The sequence below is a fragment of the Coturnix japonica genome, chromosome 19 (genome assembly GCF_054131305.1).
Source record: "Coturnix japonica strain WE chromosome 19, WE-NBRP24, whole genome shotgun sequence".
NCBI lineage: Eukaryota > Metazoa > Chordata > Aves > Galliformes > Phasianidae > Coturnix > Coturnix japonica.
The window spans coordinates 10,041,523-10,062,488 of NC_140681.1; the positions used below are offsets into that span (position 1 = coordinate 10,041,523).

The 20,966-nt window shown below is 43.6% G+C and overlaps 1 protein-coding gene across 3 annotated transcripts; it reads right to left on the minus strand.

The window, feature by feature from the left end:
* Nucleotides 1-317: 317 nt before the first annotated feature.
* Nucleotides 318-12,202, minus strand: PCMTD2 (protein-L-isoaspartate (D-aspartate) O-methyltransferase domain containing 2). 3 transcript variants are annotated; one of them, XM_085519702.1, is made up of 6 exons: nucleotides 12,159-12,202; nucleotides 9,875-10,113; nucleotides 8,282-8,384; nucleotides 6,855-7,026; nucleotides 5,796-5,919; nucleotides 318-4,678 (listed from the first exon to the last, which is right to left on the minus strand). In XM_085519702.1, the coding sequence occupies exons 4-6, from the start codon at nucleotides 6,906-6,908 to the stop codon at nucleotides 4,296-4,298; spliced, it is 561 nt and encodes a 186-aa protein (XP_085375828.1). In that variant the 5' UTR covers nucleotides 6,909-7,026; nucleotides 8,282-8,384; nucleotides 9,875-10,113; nucleotides 12,159-12,202; the 3' UTR covers nucleotides 318-4,295. The 3 variants fall into 3 exon arrangements, with proteins under 3 accessions (XP_085375828.1, XP_015737189.1, XP_032304425.1); XM_015881703.3 differs by having other exon boundaries at nucleotides 9,781-10,113; XM_032448534.2 differs by lacking the exon at nucleotides 12,159-12,202 and adding an exon at nucleotides 10,658-10,950 and having other exon boundaries at nucleotides 9,781-10,113.
* Nucleotides 12,203-20,966: the final 8,764 nt, after the last annotated feature.

The window sequence follows — 20,966 nt, forward strand, 5'->3', positions numbered from 1 at the left end:
GAGAGCTGTGCTACTCATCAGTCACCTGACAGTTTTGCTCAGGTTGTCACGCAGTTGGTGGCAGCTTCTGGAAGGACTGATATGTGTTTACGTATTCTGTGAGATTTGGATAATTAGTAAAGCCAGCAGATTTAACAACAGCCACGTGAACATAATGGAATAACGAGTGCAAAAATACAAGTTCTGCAACCCTGAATCTGCTTAGAAGCAGATCTTTGCTTGTAGTCAGGGGATGCCTTTCCTGCTTTGCTTACCGTCCCTCCATGACAAATGAGATGTCTGTGAGATGCTATGAAGCACTACCAATCACACTTCCCTTACACATCCATTAGTTCATTTTATTTTGCATTAACATGACAAATTGTTTAAAAAGGAGTGTGCAACTCTGAACAAGAGCCAAAAGTTAACTCTGAAGCAACAGGACTGAACATTCCCGCTTGTGCCCCTTGCTCAAGTATTTCTAGTCTGTGCTAGGAAGACTTTCACACCAACACAGCAGAAATTAGGGGTTGTTTTGCTTTTAACATCCTTGTATTTTCTTCATCTACCACTTCTGTCCCACAAAATGATTTCAGAGTACATGTCCTGAAGACTTCATCACGTCCCAGGGAACCAAGATGTATATTTTACTATGAAGTGAACATAAACATTACCTGTCTTGACAAATTTCATCTACTTGGTACTACTGACACAACACACCTGCAGCTTTCCAAAGCAGGAACCATTCCCATTTTATAGCTTGTAAAAGGACATTATCGTATACACAGACAACAGGAAGAAACAGTCTACAAATAACTATCACATAGAAATAAAGGTCAACAGATACACTCTATTAGTAACAGCTGGATTCGCTGTCATGAATAGTTCCATGTTACAGCTGGAGCCAAAGCACTATTCTCAGCGCTAGTGAAAAGGAAGCCTTGAAACAAGCTCCTAGAATTGGTATTAATTAAGAACGAAATCACAGCACAGGACACAAGAGAGCAGTTGCAAAAACAGTGGTAAGGGAGAGTGCATTAAACAAGGTCTTGTCACATTTGGTTTAGAGAACACGTCTGGAAACAGAGAAACAGACTAAGTGAGCTCTTGATACCTCTGCTCTCTATAAACCTATCAGCCAGGTAAGCGAACTCACTCATTAAGTATCCTATTAAAATCCAGACCAGTGCTGTGTATGCTAATTCTGAAATACATCTTGCACAACTCCATTACATAAAGGCTTGGAAATCATCGGACGGGCAGGTTTCTTTTGATTATATTCTGAGGTGGTCATCTAAAAAACTATGCACCTCCACCATATGATCAAGTGCTCTTAACTAGCATTTAGTGTCTTAACCTTCAATTATGGAAATCAGTACTTAACTACAAAGTATTCTAATCACAACATGATGCAAAGCCACATTAAGAAGGCTAAAAAGTCTTTACTGAATTTATTGATACAGAAACACGCATTAAAGAAAGTTTTACCACTTTCATGTGCCTCAGGCCAATTCAATCCATTCCCATACAGAGATTTTTCAGCTTACACACTAGTGATTAAAGCAGCTTGAAGTCCATTTCTTTTTTCCAAGTTTACTGCGCTGTCTAAACCTAAATGGAGTCACACACAAATAAAGCAAAGACTAAAAAAGAAACAGTCAATGCAGGTAAAATTCCTAGACAGCTTACAGACCACACACAAAAACAACCAACAGCGATGCCATAATTACTAAGAACACATACAAAAACTACAGTACAAGTGCTTGTGCACAGGGAAAATGCATTTACAGTTCCCCTTCCTTTACACACTATAAGCAATGCTATTTCACAACTATAGTACATAGAAAACTGCTACTATGAGTTTGTTTGGATATGGGGGGCTTTTTTTTTGGCAAGGGGACAACCGAGAACATATTTTGTGTATATATATTTATTTACTCGACCTCATCCAATACTGAGAAAACGTAGCAGGTGTGACACAAAGGCAAAGCTGGTGAAAATCTGGTAAGTGGGAAATGGTTAAAATAATAACACAGAGCTAAACAAAAGACTTTCTCCCTCAACTGTCCAATGTTAACAGAATCTCAGCCAGGTTCATTAGCATGACCTGAACTTCAGATGCCAGTTTTCAAAATAACTTATTTAAGACATCCATGAAAAGTTCTGCCATTAATAAACTGAAGGATGACCTGCCAGCCAGAAGCAAAACGCACCTTGAATATGCAGAGGCATGGAAGTTGTGCCACCACACAGAAAGGTGCATACCTGGTATGGCAGTTATTGTAAAGAAACAGCTAACAAACACAGAGATGACAGCCTTTGAGGAAGCGCAAGGAAAACTTTATGCAGATTCTATTATGCCTCCATTAATCATCACTCTCAGAATCTTCATCTGCAGAAAGAAACTCCTTGTGGTTGCCAGATGCCTGAGATGGGTGCTTGAAGTTTACACAGGAAGCCATCAGCTCAAAAGAAACCAATGAAAAACAAAGGAGCAAGAAAGATGATTCGATAGCTTGGGGGCACTACAGGCAAAGCACAGCCTACAAGTGCTTCACACCATGTGGCCACCTGCCACACCACACCTACCAGATAATAATCTCAAAGAAAGAAAAGCCCATTAAACGAGGAAAAATTCTCCAGCTTGTGTTGATACCTAAGAGTAATCTGTGTATTTTTCAAGCTGCGCAGAACTTTGAAACTCTACCTATCATTACATTGTGCAACTCAACACCACTTAATCAATATCCAGCATTTCTGTTTTGGCAAGAGTCTTATTCATTCCTCCTCAGGAACTAGGAGACAACTTAAAATTGATATCAAGGTGATACCAATGTAAATACTTCTGATGGGGTAACATCTTTCATAACTTCATTACCTACTAAGGGTTATTTTTGTTGTCATTCTTTTTGTTTTTTACCCTCAGCTATAGGAGTACTACACATCAGTATGAGCTCGAGGGTTTCTTTCCAGGCTATACTGGTCTATGCAGACTTCTCAAATAGGCTGAAGCAAATCAACTTCTCCTCCCACACGTGGAATCTCCTCCCATCAGCATCACAGGAAGACTCAGGAATAAAAACTAAAAGTCCACACCCATAGAACCGCACTGTTCTTCTGCCCACAGATGCAAGTCTGTTAAAGCATCTATTTCTTTGTTGCAGTAATAAAATAAACTACCAAGACAACCTCACTCCACTTACTGTATGTGGACTACGTGTACACAAGCTGCATTCCAGCCACCCTGCTATGACAAGGGTGCACACAGGAACACCTAAGTTAGAACCGCATCAGTTTGATGTTCCAGAGTTTCCACATATCCTCCTCAGAACCATTTGGCTCATTTCCTTTCCCAGGATATAAACCATGTCCAGGCTAAAACTCTGCCCTCCACTCCAGTCAAGCAGATTTTAGTTCATACATCACTGCAGAAACTGCAGATTCTGCTTTCACAGCTGGTATTCACCATCTCTGCTGCCCATCTCCTCCCTACCCTCTTCCCCATTCAGGATCACTCTGTAAACACCTCTGAAGACAACAGTCATGACCTTGAACACTTGAGCATCCTGTCAAAGCTCATCAGCTTCGCTACTCACCTGACTCCACTGCTTTAAAAAACAACAAGATTTCACATGCAATACTCTAAAACAGGTGTTTCCCATCAAGAAAACCAATATTCTGTAGAACATTTTACCTTTTACTGAAAATCAGTATGTAATTAAAAGCAAAGCTGAGACCAACCAAAGGGGAGCTGATGCCTTCCTTCTGCATTCAAAAATCTGGACACCTCAAGAGTAACACCAGAACTTCTTTTCTGTAAATGTTGTGCTTTTGTTTTCTGGAAGAAAAAGATTTGCCAGGTCAGCTTTTGCTAATAACCTTCATCCTCCACTGAACACACACCATGGTAAACACATGGCAGGTAGAATGGGAGAGAGCACAGACAGCAAAGGTCTTTGGGGAACTGCTTAAGAATCTAAGAACATTTAAAAACTGCAATTCAGTAGAGCAGCCATCTCTGTGCAGTTAGTTTCAGGGAATTCAATCCTCCATTCTGTAAGCAGCCAAGCACTTCACCAACTTGCTACCTAAGGAATACCTGCTGTAGAATAAAACTATAGCACACAACCGAGAAGAAAGAGGAAACTTAAAACAAAAAAAAATAAAAGCTATAATGTTTAAGTATACAGCAGCCACATTCCCCAATCAGCCTACTGCCTTGGGTGGTCATATTAGCAGGCAAGCAAGTGGTATACATTTGTCAAGCCCTAAGTAGTATTTTATTTTCTGCCTACTTCCCATATCCTAGAAGGAAATTACTTTTCCCTGTAATAAAGCAGGTAATATTTCAAGGGATCAGGCAAAGGCAGACTCAAGACCTTTTCTCTCAAAAAGTTTACAGGGGGATCTGGCTTTAGTTCAGAAGGTTTCGTTTCTTCCTCTTCTCGTCTCTCATCCTCGGTCTCCTCACAGTTGTTGTTATCATCCGATGGGTTGGAGATCCGACTGGCAAAGACTTCTTTGTCCAAGAAAACAATAGTTTCCATGCGCCGGCGACGCACACGTCTTCGTTTAAATCTAGGGGGGTTCTTGAGGCCATTTCCATTTTTGCTCATTGTTTCTTGATGGATAATTTTTTTAATGGTTCCTCGGATGGCGATTCGAGCCAGATCCTGGAGGCTGCGAACTGCCACAGGGGCTAAAACAAAACGAAAACCATGAACAGATATGGAGAAAGTCTCCTCAAGAGCACTCGTAGGAAAAGCTGCATTTGCTCAAATTAAATCAGGCCACTCGAATTCCCTGCTGCGATTACAGAAACAGCTCTATTCAATTCCTGTCAACTCCGGTAAACTGAATTGTAGCTTTCCAACCAAAATTTAATTATGCATTTCTCTCATTAACTGGAGAGAAAGAATGGGATGAAAGAAGAGTTTCGTATTTTGATGTCAAGTCCTCACAATTATTTTAAGATACCCATCTCAGAGATTATAAAAACACAGACTTAGTTACCGATACTGTGACTACTTAATAACCCAGATATTTTCCTACTGTACATATCTAGACCTGAAGTCTCTTCAATTCATCCAGAAATGATTTGCCTATTGTGAATTTATTTCAGCTTTGCCAAGTTCTTCATTTATAAAACATAAGTACTATTTCTGCTCATCAAAAGCTGTTCCAGACTTGGTGGGTGAAGACTGGCTGGAAACCATTTGGTAAAAGTAATTTTAGAAACATACAATAATTTACTGTGTTAAAAAAAAAAACTCCCACATTAATAGTTTGGAAAACTTCATTTTTCTATGCTTGTTTGCTGCCAGTGTGTAAATTCACAACACAGCCTATATAGCATCAACGCATGTCTGCCTACAAAGGCACCATACAAAGCAAGCTCAAATGCAGAGTTAGGGGACTTTATGGTACTGTACAGACCACTTACTGAGCTGCTTTTTGTCACACAAAGACACCTTTCCAGAATAAGAACAAAGCCTGACTAATCTCTTTATGAGTATCTTTGTCTTTGCATGTTCTTAAGAGGCCGCTTTACACCAAAGTCTTAATCTGAAGATTGGGGCCATGGCATACAACTGCACTTCAAACAGCTAATCAAAAATCCTACAGTTTAGATCCCTCAAGTGCTCCAGGCTGAGGATAATTCTGACTTGTTTGGGGTTGGATAACATTTGTTCACAGGTACTATTTGTGCATTCTTTATCACTCACAGCACAGTGCCCAAGAACCATGGAAATAGGTGTGCGCGCCCCCCCCCCCCCCCCCCCCCCCCCCCCATAGCCAAGAACGTTTGTACTCACGCAAGTGGACAAGCCTTGATTTTCCTGAATCCGTGTGGTTGGGCTGAATCAAGGGAGCAAAAGAAACAGCAAGAATCTTCTTGGTTTCCCACGCAGAAGGACCAGTACGAGTTATCTTAGTCAACTAAACCAAAACAAGGAGATCATTGTCCTTTGTGTGAAATACAGTAAGATTTCTAAGCAGAAAATGAACAATCAACCCTACTAGTGGCTATGGTACTAGAAAATACTACAGTACAAAGTTAAGTAATAATAGGAAACGCTTGTTTTCCTCCATAAAATTCAGTCCTCCTGATGGAATGAGCCCCAGGTAGCTTTGCCCAAAGCAATATGTGCACTGGCAGTTTGGGTCACCCTGCTTTCCAGTTCTCCCCCAGTTCTGAATCAGAACAGCCACAGTCAACCAGTAAGAAAATACATCAACCTCAAATGAACATCCACTCTCTTAAAGGAAGTCAGCAACTCACTGAATTTCTGTTACAACTTAAATCTTCCACTAACGCATCTTAATGAGAAGAAGCTCTGTGCTGTTAACCCCAGCTACCTTACAGGAAGCAGAACATCAGATACATAACACCTTGACCGTTCAAGTTTATGACATAACCCGACTTTACACCAAAACTGATCATCTGACTTACCATACTGAGTTTGCAGACAGGGAAGTAACTCGCAGTTTACTAAAAACCACTGACACTTGTAAATGGGGACAACTTACAAGCTCTTTCATAAGCCAGTTAGAACATAAAACGTTCTAAAAGCAATCTTGTACTTTGTCATAAGCACAATGCTAGATTATGTAACTTGAACAAAGCCCTCTTACATTTTGCTGCAGTGTGGAAATAAAGTTGCTATTAACAACAAACGATCAGCACTTGCTATGAATATCATGGTAGAACTTAAACACTAGAAAGTGGGCAGAGTACCACTTCCATTCTGAATGAAAACCAGCGCACCAAATGCCTCTTGCCATATCACTGCTGAAAAACTAAAGGAAGAATTATTGACTGAGCTGAGATCAGAATTAAAAATGACTGAAAAATAGGCAGAAATGTACTCAACCTTCTCTTCGAGGGGCATGACGAGAATTCCCCCAACTTTCAAGAGGTTCTTCATGTAGTCTTCATGTTCCTTCTGAACTCCAGCACCGCAGTAAACACGGTCATACTGAGTGCAGTCTGGGGAAATCTCTAAACAGTTTCCAGTAACAAAAGATGGCTCACAAAACTCAAATCTAAAACAATAAAAAACACACACACCAAGAAAATGCATATCACACAAGAATATTGCAATTTAGTGAATGAATTACTTTTGTGGTATTCAACAGAGTTTACAATGAAAGTGAGTCATTTTACAATGCTTCTGTTTTCAGTACATGCTCCAAAACCTACTTAAGCTTTAAGGCCTACATTCTAGAGCTGATACAGCACATATTCTTCTACTGGCATCTCCGTATACTACCTACTTACTCCTAAAGACTTCCTCAAGCTTTTGGCTTTTGCAGCCATGCTAGACCCCACAGCAGCTGGCTAACAGTCCCCACACATGGTGTTCTAACAGATAATGACTGTTGGGTTATTAGACTATCAGCAACGCCAGTTTTCTAGTCATAGTGATTTCTGAATTCAGCTGTCTTTTGCTTTGTAACTGCCTGCCCAAAAAAAGAAAAGCCTTCCCTGTTCAAACAATAGCAAAATGACCCTGGGAAGCAGAGTCATCTATGTGCAAGCACCTTCCAGGCAGAAAAATTTCAGTGTGCTGCCAGCATCAAGCAAAGATGGCTCTTATCAGCAGCTTTTCAGTACTGCAGGAACAGCACAGAACTGAGTAGTTTGAATTCCATCACTGAAGACTTTAATTTCCTTCCTCCCACAACAGGACAACTTTCAAGTAGCCAGAGATGCTTCCCTTTCATGTTTGAACAAACTGTGAGAAAGATCCAAAAATGAGACAGCTACAACTTTTATTGCTGAGGTTGCTGTTGGCAATGGTTATGCTGCTAGAAAGTTATTAATTTTGACAGCAGCAGAATAGATGTTGTAAGGGAGAACATAAATCAATTCCCAAGCAGCTTTAGTACTAACTTAGTCATTATAAAAATACCTTCTTGTTTTAAGATACCATTTTTCTTCTTCTGATACTAAACATATTAGGTCACTACCAACATCAGTTCATTTTCTTCTGATAACTCACAGATCACAAGCATAATTATTACTGTCACTTGCAGTTTCCAAGTTGTTGTCTGTAGTTGCATTGTAAAATAAGTAACTGTTTTCAGCTTCTTCCAAGCTCTGTCACATCAGAACTGCTGTTAGGAACACTACAACAATCTCTAAAACTCCCCCATAACACATATGAGCTTAGAAGGTCACACACTGCAGCTCAACAATCCTAAGGAGCCAGAATCCTCAGATTACCCTGAATCCAGAGCTGCCACAACTAAAGCCAAACACATAAAATGGAACTAAATGGCCATTCCGAACTCTTACTTGTCAAAGCTGTCACTTGTTTTGATGAAGAAGTCCAATTTCTGCTTTGCATATTCAATCACATCAGAATGAAGCTCCACACCATGGTTAACACCAAAAGGACCTGAAAATTTAAAAGAAAGGGCAACAGGTAATGCTAACGGGCAACATAAAATGCAGCACAACTAACACAGTTTTGCTTACTTCCTGTATCACATTAATCCCCAAGTGGCAGCCAGTCAGTCCTTGTGTAGGGCCAGGTATCTTACTAATACAATGGGAAGTACAACCCTACACTCCATTTCCGACAGTAAGCAACAGTTTTTTGCACCATCCACTTTAAATCTTCAGTCTTAACTACACAGGAAAGACCATTGTAGGAGGGAATTACTGACAGTGAAGAAACACTTGCTATAAAGCTGATAAGGTGGGGGGAAAACTAAGGTATAGAGTAATAGAGTGTATATTTTAATAAATCCTTCTGAAATCTTTATGTTGTTTTGTACCCCCATTCCAATATGCTAAAGGTCTCCAAGTCAAAGAAATTAGGAACAATGACTATACGTTGTACCTCAATTAACAACAGCAATAAATTAGAAAGATATAGATGTTATTCAGCACTCATGCTTTTTACATTCATAACTGATTGATAATCTTTCCAGAAGGAAGCCTTAACTCCCAGGGTAACATATTGGCAACCAAAGTAATCTCAACAAATCTAGCAGAAAACCACAAATGTGACTCCACAAAAGACCCTGGGATGGAGGAGTGGGGCTCTATCCTGACAAGAAACATCCCAGCAGCTTAAAATTCCTGACACCCCCACAAGAGGACAGTACATACCCCATAGCCATTTATCTATCCTGGCAGCCAGAAGCAGCACAAACACTGAATTCAGAAATGCTTCAGGACAAACTGCTATTGTACAATATTACTTAGATGCTTTGCACCTACTACAGAGGGGATCACAAAACCAGTTCTGATGCATTAACTATGCTTCCACACATTCTATTCCCCACCTACGTATTGATAAGAGCCCAAACTGGATGTCAGATATGTTACAGTCTAGAAAGGACAGCACAAAAAAACCCAAACAACAAGGCAATGAGCAGCTATAATCAGAGGTTTCTCTGGGCAAGCTCAAACCCAGTTTAAACAACACACTATTCCTGCTCCTGAAGTCTTGAGCCGGGCTCTTGCTCAAGCAGCAAGAAACCAAAGTTTGTGCTCAGTCCTGCAGGAATCCATTAGAGTCACCTGTGTAACTGCACTGTCACCTGCTCCAACTTGCCACAGAAACCTGGACACCACCCAGTTCCAGAAAGAAGTCTGCATGGAATCCTGATAAATCAGCCAGATGAATCAATGCATTCTTTACTTTGCTAGATATCAGTTTGTTTCATTACTTGAGGAATGCTTCTCTCCTAATTTCAAGGCTTTTCTTTAGCAAACCCAAAACCACACAATCACACAACAAAAACCTAGATGAAAATAGTTAGCACGATTGAAAAGTTATTTACCCAAGATGAGTCCAACCATAGAACTCAGATAGCCAGTGCCACTGCCAAGATTCAAAAATGACAGCCCTGGCTGCAGATCCAAAGCTTCCATCACCTCAGAGTAAATGCAGGGTGCTGAAAGATGAATATTTCCATGCTTCCACGCCAAGTCCTTGTAGGCATTGTCTTTGAACTCCTCCAAGTAGTAGTCTGCTCGATCAATGGCACGGAACGCCTGCTCTACCAGCTCTGTCCGGATATATTGTGCCTCCTTCAGGTTATCAATTAACTCATCGTTGTCTTCTCCTGCACTCACTGCACCTCCCATCTTCAACCTCTGTGTAAGCACTGAAACTGAAGAACAAAGAGAAGATGAGGTACAGAGAACACATCTGAGCTAAGTTATGCTGCTGCATATTCTTTGTGAGACACCTGTATGTACCTGAAGGTCAACAAGCAGCAATAAAAAACACATTACTACCACCCCCAGCCAACCAAAGCATGAAGAAAATAGAGCAGACCTGCTATCTAGCACCTGACACAAGTGGGGAAAATTACAACAGATAATTAGATGAATGTTTTCAGATGGTACTCACATGCTACCTGCATGTCAGCTGTTTCACTGACCATTTTTACATAGGGGATTACTTTAGCTGTTACACTCATTGGTAACATTCTTCATAGCAAATCCAAGCAATAAGTCTGGCTTGCCAGTCAGAATTCTTGCCACACGTAGACTATTTCCTAATGTACCAAGAGGAAATCAAGCTGAGAGAACCAGAAAACCTCAAGCTGCACCTTCAAAGGGAACATCAGGACTGAGGGTTTGCAGAGGTTGCAATCTCTGACCTATATATTGGTACAGCTTGCTTTCCTTAGCAAATGCATTTTCACACACCTTATCTTCAGAGCTCAGGTGAAGAACCACGATACAGACTGCAACTGCAGGGACAGTTCCCATTGAAGCCAATGGAATTTCTTAGGTCCTCCTAAGTCTTAAGTGAGCTAATCCCCAATTTGAAAGCACTTGAGTGACACAGACTGAAGAATTACAAACACTTTCTCTATGATCAGCAGCCAACAAACCCAGACTTCCCAGGGGTGGGCAAAAGAGAAGTGAGCTGTGTGCTTGACTATGCAAGAGACCACATGTGAGCACGTGCTTCAGGCAGGAAGACAGCTGTAGGTTCTACAGAGGAAAACATAAGGGGACAAGAACATACAACTGATAGCTCCAAATTATTCCAACCTTCTTTCCCTCAACCCCCATTAAAAAGAAGAAGAAAAAATGGCGCTGTATCGGTTTCACAGCAAATTTAAAACGTAGGTGGGTTCATCAGCCAATTCTTGCTTCTTTCCTTACACACATATGGACTTGCTGCAGCCACATTTGGAGGGCTGGGTCTGCCTATGGGCAGCACATGCTCCCTGTAATACTCTGCATCCCAATACTCTTTCCTGAAGGTATTCCCCTGCCTTCTTCTGTTGTTTAATATATTAAGCATTCGCACTTGTTGCTCTGTTTCTGCTTTTGTTATTAAAATCGGCACCGTCAACGCATAAAAATACAGAATCACAGAATGACCCGGGTTGGAAGGGACCTCAAGGATCATGTAGTTCCAACCCCCCTGCCTGGCAGGGCCACCAAACATACACCTTTACTACATCAGGTTGCCCAGGAGACCCCATAGAGACCCCATAGATCCCCATAGAGACCCCATAGATCCCCATAGATTCCCATAGAGACCCCATAGATCAGGTTGCCCATGGCCCCGTCCAACCTGGCCTTGAACACCTCCAAGGACGGGGCATCCACAACCTCCCTGTGCAGCCTGTTCCAGGGCCTAACCGCTCTCCTAGTGAAGAATTTCCCCCTAACATCCAACCTAAATCTTCCCTCTTTTAACTTCAAACCATTTCCCCGTGTCCTGCTATTGTCAGCCCTTTCCAAGAGTTTCCTCCCCTCCTGGCAGTAAGTTCCCTTCAGGTATTGAAAGGCTGCAATGAGGTCACCCCGCAACCTTCTCTTCTCCAGGCTGAACAAACCCAACTCCCTCAGCCTGTCCTCATAGGGGAGGTGCTCCAGCCCCCTGATCATCTTCCTGTCCCTCCTCTGGACCCTTAACAAAATCTCCATGTCTTTCTTGTACTGAGGGCTCCACACCTGGACACGGTACAACAGATGGGGCCTCACAAGAGCCGAGTAGAGAGGGACAGTCACCTCCCTATCCCTGCTGACCACCCCTCTCCTGATGGAGCCCCCCCCCCCCCACAGAACGGCCTCCCTCACACAAAGCCATACGTAACAACACACAAAAGCACAATTCTTCGCCATTCGGGGCAGCTCTCTCTCTATCACCCCCCTAAATAAAGGTCTCCGCCCCCCCATTGAGCCGTACCTTGGCCTGCAGGGCTGACTCTGCCCGCTGCTCTCCTCAGCTGTAAACACAACCCCGCCGGGATCGCACTGCGCACGCGTGGCACGCACCATCGCGTTGAGAAGGGGGGGGATAGAGGGGGTGAGCACCGTTGAGTGTTATGGGGGATGGGGTTGATTGGGCGGTACCACTGTGAGCTGAAGGGGAAGCGCTGTGTTGCTGTGGGGGGGGTGGGATGGTTCTCTTCGTGTATGTATATGGGGCCTATGGAACAGGGAGAGGGATCAGAGCTGAGTGTTATGGCTGAACAGAGCAGGCCTGGGTCTAAATAGGGCTCTATTTAGAGGGATAGCACCAGGCTGAATGGTGTACACAGGGACTGAGACAACACGCTGCCCCAACAGATGAGGCCTAAGCACGAATCAGCTTTAAATACAGACATTTATTTCTATACTCTTGGCTGACACGAGATGTCCTGCTGTCATCAGCCAGACAAATAGCATGGGAACCTGGCAAAAAGCATCACTCTGGGGGCTAATTGATGTTCCTAAGCATCAGACGCCTGATCTGGATTACATGTAGGCTCCTTTAGTGGTTGTAAGCAGTATGGCAAGGTTAGAGAAGACAGTAGGGAGAGGTGGTTCCTATCACCCACCTCAGGACAAGTTATCCTCTAATGTTGTCTATCTCTTCATCTACAAGTGGCCCATAGAGTGTCAGCTGAGGCTATGGGATGTGTGACCTCTAAGGCTGCAGATAGGGCAAAATTGTCTGCATTTGGCTTTCGATCCAGGATTTGGTCCTGTGTATGGCTGCAAAATGAGAAGGGTTAACCACAGCTAGTCAGGAGATTTCTTATGTTTTCTAAAGATTATTTGTTTGTAAGAAAGGGGAGGGAAGGAGGGGAGGGAAGGAGGGGAGGGAGGAAGGGAGGGAGGGAGGAAGGGAGGGAGGGAGGGAGGGAGGAAGGAAGAGGAAGAGGAAGGAAGAGGAAGAGGAAGGAAGAGGAAGGGAGGAAGGGAGGAAGGGAGGAAGGGAGGAAGGAAGGAAGGAAGAGGAAGGGAGGAAGGAAAATAAAGAAAAGAAAGAAAGAAAGGAAAGAAAAGCCATCCTTCCAGACACAACATGTCTACAGTGGGGAAAAAAAGAGATTGCCCTGGTAAATGAGACTCAAATAGGAAGAAAGTGAATCAGCATCAGAGATGTATTTATGCGTTAAGGTGATTATCTCAGCTCCCTTCATTAACATGATAACAGCAGACTCCATGCTAACAGGCACTGGGTAATACTGTAGATGTCTGCACTTTCATTTTGCAGAAGACAGCTGTCTGGGAGAATGGGATTATTTGTGGAGCAAGCACTGAAACTCCTCCTTGCTGATTCAACCAAAACAGGACACGTTGATTGTGCTTGCTTCGTCTTGTTTAATAAGAAAAGCACTCAAGCATAATAGCAACGCAGTTGAAATCTGCAAATGCAGAACAGACAAACTCTATACACATATGATTCCAGGGCTTCCATTCAACATCTGCTCCTTTTCCCAGCAGAGTTGCTTGGAAAAAAAAGCAGCTTGTTTGGGTTTGTGTTTTGTTTTGGTTTTTTTTTTGCACAAAAAAATGCTAAAAGCTGGGTAAAAACTGTTGTAGGGAGCCTGTTTGAGAGCCCTGAGCCTCCCCTGATGCAGCTCCTTGTGTCCTTCATGACTTACCAGGTCTGCTGCAATTGCAGATGCCTTGTGCTGCTCCTTTTCCTGCGCTTTGCTTAGACCTTCCCTCCGTCCTTATGGTTCACTGAGGGCTTTGCTATCCATCCCGGGCTTGCACAGCCCTAGATGCTTCTTAGAGCAGGCAGATCCAAGTGGGATGAGGAAAGCAGGGTCTGGGTACACTGGGCTGGCACACACAGCATCTGCCAGCCTCACACCGCCAGGTGTCCCCAGCAGAACGGGCACGACTGCGAGCCTCGCCAAGCGGGATCGGTGATGTAACTTTTGGAATTCACCTGGGTGATGATCGGTTAAAACGGGATGTTTTTATCCATTTGAAAGAGCAAACAGGAAAAATGACTTTTAGCATGCAAGCCAGGGGCCATCAGGCTGATCTCCAGCTGCATTGACATGCAGCTTTGCAATGCAGATTACGGTTTAGATCAGTGGGGCAATTTGTGAGTGATGGGATGAGTCCCATAAATTAAGAGTTGGAGCATTAAATCATAGGGTTATATTTTCACCATTCCCCCCCTTTTTTAACCTTCTTTAATTTTTCAAGCTACGTTCTGTTGCCTTTTGTAGACACCTTGGCACTGTACCACGCTCAGAAGACTATCTATATATATGCATACATACATGCATATGCATGTACATACATACATGTAAATGCACGGAGACATATGGATTTACACCACTATTACCACTGAGCACAGCAGCAGCTGATCACCTTGGATCCTTCTGCCTATGCAGAAAGCGCACGTGTGTGTGTCCTAAAGCTTCCCTCTAGCCTCACTTCATCAAAGGGCTCTGTGAGTAATTGCTGAACCAAGAGGAAGAACATATGTCTTGATTTGCACTGTATTGCCCTGTGCATAACCACTGCCTCTTGGAAAAAGGACTCATAAAGACCTGGATTCATCTCACTTAGCTGAGATGTCAGAACTGAAAGGCAGAGAGCTGCTATGTAGTCCTGCCTGGTCAAAAGAAAGAGCAGCCAGCAGCCTCCTGGCTGCACCATATTTGATGGTGAAAATTCATCACTAAATTCCCTGCGGCTGGGGACACAGAGCAGAGAATTGCTCCATCCCTTACAAACCTCGGAGGTTTCCCAGCTGTCTGACCTTCCCCAGACCTTCCTCCCTCCTCCAGCAATAGGAAAACATCTTCTTATTTCTGATGGGAATTTATTCCTGGCCAAGGTGCACCTCATTTGATTTCCCACTTGCATTATCCTCTAACTTAAATCATTCCCCTTCTTCCCACCCTGAATGCATTTATGAAGAGCAATCATATCCCCTCTTAACCTTTGTTTTTCTAGGCTAAACAAGCCAAGCTCTTTTAATCTCCTGTCCTAAGGCAGGTTCTCTGTTCTACTAATCACCCTGCCAGTCTTTCCCTGCACCTGTTCAAGGATAAATGCATTGTTGTCCTAAAGACAGGTCCCAGAACTGCCCACAGTATCTCCCATAAAGTCTTAATGGCACCACATGCACTGACACCAGTACATATGTCTTCAGAACAAATGGCTTGAGAATTGCATGAGTCCTTTTGCACAGCAAAAGGAAAGCAGATACAAATCCACGAACCCATAACCATAACACAATCTTACTTTAAAGGATTAGTGTTTAACTTGGAAGGGCATTGTGCTCCTTTACATCTGTGGGTCCTGGTGCTTAGCAAGCTGTAATCAGTGTTTTTGTGTTTTCCATTTCCACTGGATGAGAATCAGCTGCTTTTCTACCCCCACCTTTGGACCAGCAAAACTCTCTTTGAAATCACGGGTGAGGGTTTGAACTACGAAGATACAGAGTTAAATGATGAAAACCATTTTTGCATTCATCTCTTTTCAAAATGATTTTCCAGTTTTATTTGGGGTTTAATTAAATTTCTGTGACCCAGGCAGGGAGTTCAGCCTTTCTTGATTAATGTTCTTTTAGGTGGCTCTGATAAGAATTTAGCATTAACAATCGAGCTAACAAGCCCCAGTGAGCAGTTTGTGGGAGACTAATTCTATCAGTGCTTTGCAATGTCAGGACTCCACTTTGAGTTAGAAGCTGAGAGGAAGGATGAGGAGCAAATGCAAAATGTAGCAGCTAACTCATTCCAGTGGTGCTTCTTTGTGGGCAGAGCTCATCTGGAAACTATTTTAGCTGACAACATCAGAATTTCACCTGTTCTTTTTTCCTCCTGGCTGAAGCTGTGCACTTTCTTGGCTCATTGTGATAACGGCTGACAATGTGGAGCGGAACTGAATGGTGGCATTGATAAGAGAAATGAAAGGAAAGGCACAAGCCTTTTCCTTTTCTCTGTCCCTATCCCCCCCCTCCTGCTTCAGGTACCACTAAAAACACACTCAGTGCTAAAGCACAGGCTGATGTCACTAAGCAATAGCATAACATCCATCCAGAGCTTCCCATCTGCAGTGCCTTGAGAGCAAGTTTTGGACCGAAGCTGCCCACAAACCTCAAGTGAACCCTTTCTCTGTGGGGGTGGTCACCAAGGATAATTTGAGTCAACCGGATTAGTTGTCAATGACCTGAAAACAGGGCGACTTGGTCCTCACTGCACTCCTAGAAGAAAGACAGTCACACCAAATGGTGCAAGCTGAAAGTCATTGTCTATCGCTGCTGGTCTACAGATGCTTGTCATTGCTCTGGGGCATGTGGATGCCTTTCACCATCCTTACCCTTCAGTTCTGGCTCCCATCTCTTCCTGTTGACCTCTCATCCTTCTTTCAGATGCTCACTCAGGGCTCCCACTCGTTTCTGCTTTGACAATGTTGTGCCTGGGACAGAGCTGGCCAGGAGCCCTGCAGCATCCTGTTGTGCTCTGAGGCTTCTGCCTCCCACAGTGACAAGGACAAGGATGGGTACCCAGTTCTGCTGGAGCCAGTCTTCCCAAGGAGGCTGCAGCTGGACTGGGTGCCTGCCCCCATATCTCTGTGCACACAGCCTCTGTTCTGCATCCCATGCTCATGGAACATGCCTGTTTGTATTTTATTTGTTGTCCAAGCAGGCTAATGATTCAATTAAGTTATGTAGGCGATTTGGTTACCTCTGCAGTCAGCAAAGGCGCATTAGCAGCTGGCAGCAGCATCGCACCCTGCTTTCCCCCAGGCACTGCATAGAGATGAAAGCTCTTTGCTTTTTCCCCAGTGAAACGATGACAAATTCTGCCAGGAATGTACCAACAGGTGCCCTTCCTCACCCCTTGCCCGACTTCTGCTGCAGCATCACCATGAATTGCAGTTGTCAGTGGGGGAGCGAGCTCATCAGAGGGCTCCATCCATAATCACTCTAAACAGGATGCTGATGTTCAAGTTCTGGAAGCTCCCCAATATCAGATCACAGCAGGGACCAGAATAATGCTCTTGTTCCCTCTCCTGAAAAGGCAAAGACCCACTGAGAAAGCAGAGGGAAGGGAGGCACTGACATTGCTGTCGGTGTCACAGGATCTCAGGCAGCAAAGCTTTGGTGCTCGAAGGCATCACTACCATGAGCAACAGCCAAGATCTTCCTGCCGTCATCTCTACAGCTGTTGGAAGTGGCCCAGCACACAAAGGGCAGCGTCCTCATTAAATTTCGTGGAGGGTTGCCATGTGGCCAGCAGAAATTTGGTTTTGTTTTAGTTCTCTGAGCGGCACAGTAATATATTCACCACCTCCAAATGTAATGGGGTGACAGATGGGAGCTGGGCTCTGGCTTTCATGGGAAAGGCTCCTCTCGGCGGGAGGCAGTGGGTTTCTCACCTAATCTTCTGTAACCTCCAGACTGCTAACAACTGTAAGAAGAAAGCAACGTGTAGTTATTAAATTAATGACTTCATCCCCAACCCAGTAATAAATATTTTACAGTTTTCTCTCTCCACACTGCAAACTGCTTTAGACAGCCTAGACTGTTTATTAATCTAGCTTTAGGATTTATGTTATTTAATTGCTAAACACTCTCAGCATGTTTGGGCTGGATTATTAAGTGCTGAAGCCCAAGAAGGAGCCCCTCTTGCAACTGGCAAAATCTAAGGAGCTGATCCTTGAGCTTGTGCTGGATGAGCCTCAGACCAAAATTAGGTCCCCTGAGGCCAGTGCCATTGAATTGGAGTGAAGTCCAGGTTTGCCCCTATTTAAGTCTATGGTTGGTCATTACTTATGTTAGTTGGGGTAGATCCCAGGACTCACTGTGAGTAGAAAGATGAAAAGCTTTGGCACATCCTGGCTTCAATATGGGCTGTGGGATCAGGTATCAAACATCAGTGTGGCCAGGCTCCTCCTTGTGTGCTATGAGCCTTGGTGCTGACCCTTGAGCTCATGCAGATTGCGTGTCCTTTCGTTGTCCCTTTATGGCCCACTGTTCTGCAGAGCATCCCAGATAACCACTGACATTCAAACAAAAGACTGTTGCAGTTACATAAATGAGTTCAGACTTTGATGGTTGTTATACTTCCTAGCTGACAGGGATGAAAACGTCTTTAAATCTGATACTACCATTTTTACAACAATTGGTGATTTACTCATCCCATTGAAAGAAGGGGATGAAGGCATCTGGAATAACGAGAGCTATTTGTCTGAAGAATGCAGCTCTGGTCCCACGAGCCCTTCTGCACAAAGCGGGAGGTCGTTTCAGGATATATTTTGTCATAAAAGTGTAGGAGAAGCAAGTACATTAACAAGTGCAGGACAGAACCCTTCATACTGCCTCCCCAGCACACTGAGTTTCTCCCTGATCTCATCTCCATCTTCTAGGGCCAAACTCAATGCCAAATGGCAGCTCTGTAGAGCATGGTTGCTTTCTATCCCCAGTAGAGAACCAAATGGAGAAGGAGGTGTCCCCACAGCGAGTGACCCAGGCCTGAGACATCACCCAGAGGAGCCTTATGAGAAGGATGAAGACAATTAGGAAGATAGAACAAGGCTGGCAAAGAAACTCTCTGCTCCCACCTGTAAATCCTCATCGCAGCCCATGGCTTTCAAGGAGCAGCTGAGTGAACGCTGACAAATGGAAGGCACCACTTGAGCAGAAGAATGGAGGGATAGGTCATTAGCAGCTTTTAACAATTAACAGTGGTATCCAGCAAGGCCAAATGACGTGCACATTGGTCAATAATTTATACAACAACCAATGATTTATAGAAAGAACCAAGTATCTTTCAACTTGCATCCTTGAAATGAAAGTCCTGCTCTCCTCTGCCACCCAGCTCTCACTTTCCACTTGCTGGAAAAGGCTGAAGAGCTCTCCTAAGCACACCTATAAACTTACAGTGTACCATCTTAAACCCATTCAATTCCCTTCCCTGCAATAAAGGACGCCAGTTCAGAGAAGATAACATCTCACAGTGATGGCTCCCAAAGCTGCAATTTAACATGAATCTAACCGCTCTATTATGCAGCACAGCCAATTCGTTAGGAAAGGACAAGTGAGCGGGCCTGTTAGCTCTATCATCATAATCAAACACTGGCACAATGAACTGCTTGGTAGTGCAAAGTCTATCAACCCCCCACCCCCGCCTCCCCAACACACACACACATAGTGATATGCCCTTCAGAAATAAACCATACCAGTCACTTTGGATGAACCATCGCACAAGTCTGCGTGCTTCCCCCATTTGAGATATGCAGCCATTTGTGAAGGGAATAGGATCCCATAAGCTCTATGAGGTGTCCAGCTAAACCTCAAAGAGCCCCTGCCCTTGGGAAGTGTACTCTACTGTCCCTTGCAAAGTTAATTGCTGTTAACTCATGAGCTCTCTCCCATGCCCTGCAAAGCTTTGGGATGGACATCCTCTCCTCCACCACCCTATAAATCCACCTGCATGAAGCAGAAGCATCCCTGCAGCACCCAGTATATGTATGTGTTGGAGGAAAGACTTTCAAGAATCCTCTTTGATCTCAGAAATTCGCTCTGAGGATTCCTGCCTGCAGTTCTCACCCTTCTGCCGTCATTTCACTCCACCTTTTCATGTCTGTGCCATAGCAGCAAGGCCACCTCCTCCTCCATGACCTGCAGCACTTGTGCCTCCCCCAGGGACACCAGGAAGTTTCAGCCCCGTTAATAAAATAAATTTCTCAGTGACGGATCTACTTAAAATTTCCATTTAACCCATCTCCCTCAGCTCCAAATGGCCTTTGTGTGAGTTACCTTATTTCACCTTGGAAGCTCCAGTTCTAGTAAAGCTAAGCCAAAACTGTGGTGGCTTCAGAATGCTGGCTCCAGCAAAGTGAGTGGTGATGAACACCCTGCATTGCTACAGAAGAAAACTCTTCCTGCAGTGAAGAAGATCTGCAATTTGAGCAGGACAACCAGAGAACATTGCAGCTAGGATAACAGACATGAGGGAATCATAGAATCATTAAGGTTGGAAAAGACCTCTAAGGCCACCAAGTCCAATTGACAACCCATCCCCACCATGCCTGTTAAACCCAGTCAGAAGAACCACTTCCCAGCATCTTTCCCAGCTAAATCTCCAAGATTAATAATTGTAATCTTTTGAGTAAATCCAGAAGGTGAAAGCATGCATGCTGCCAATGGCAGCTCCTTGCTTAGCACCACAGCTCCGCAGGGGACATGTTGGGGACATTGGCAGCAGCTCGAAGAAAGACCATAGGAACTAAAGTCACAAACAGAACTGGGGTTTATTATGAAATAACCCTGCCAGTACATAAGGAAGTTCTGTCTGCAAAATACATTTCCTGAGGAAAGTAGATCACAGTATTCGTTCTCACAGAATAACATGTAGCCTGCTATAACTTTCAATCGACTCTTTATTATTTAAATATTAACAGTATTCCTTCACATAAACAAGTACTCAGTCATCACGTAACCGACACACAAACAACAAAATAAATATACAACAAGAGCACGGTTCGTTTCAACCCCTTCCCTCCCACCTCCCCCCAACCCGACTTAAATATTAAATAAATAATAAATACAGAATTCTCATCTCCTGTTATCAGTGCCTGAAACGATACGAACGTAAAAGAAAAGAAAAGCTGACAAAACCTCTCTTCCCCCCCCCCTTCCCCATTAGCCCCAACCCCAGCAAAAAAACCAAACCAAAAACTTATCAAAAATGTCTCAGTTATAAAATATCTTTAAAAAAATTCCCGTCGTTAAAAGAATAAATAACAA

Excerpts from the sequence above, each read along its gene's own strand:
- PCMTD2 (XM_015881703.3), bottom strand. The coding sequence starts at position 10,087 with ATGGGAGGTGCAGTGAGTGCAGGAGAAGACAACGATGAGTTAATTGAT. Across the intron at positions 8,385-9,780 it reads TATGGTTGGACTCATCTTGG|GTCCTTTTGGTGTTAACCAT; the intron begins GTAAATAACTTT and ends TTAAATTTTCAG. Across the intron at positions 4,679-5,795 it reads ATCAAGGCTTGTCCACTTGC|CCCCTGTGGCAGTTCGCAGC; the intron begins GTGAGTACAAAC and ends GTTTTGTTTTAG.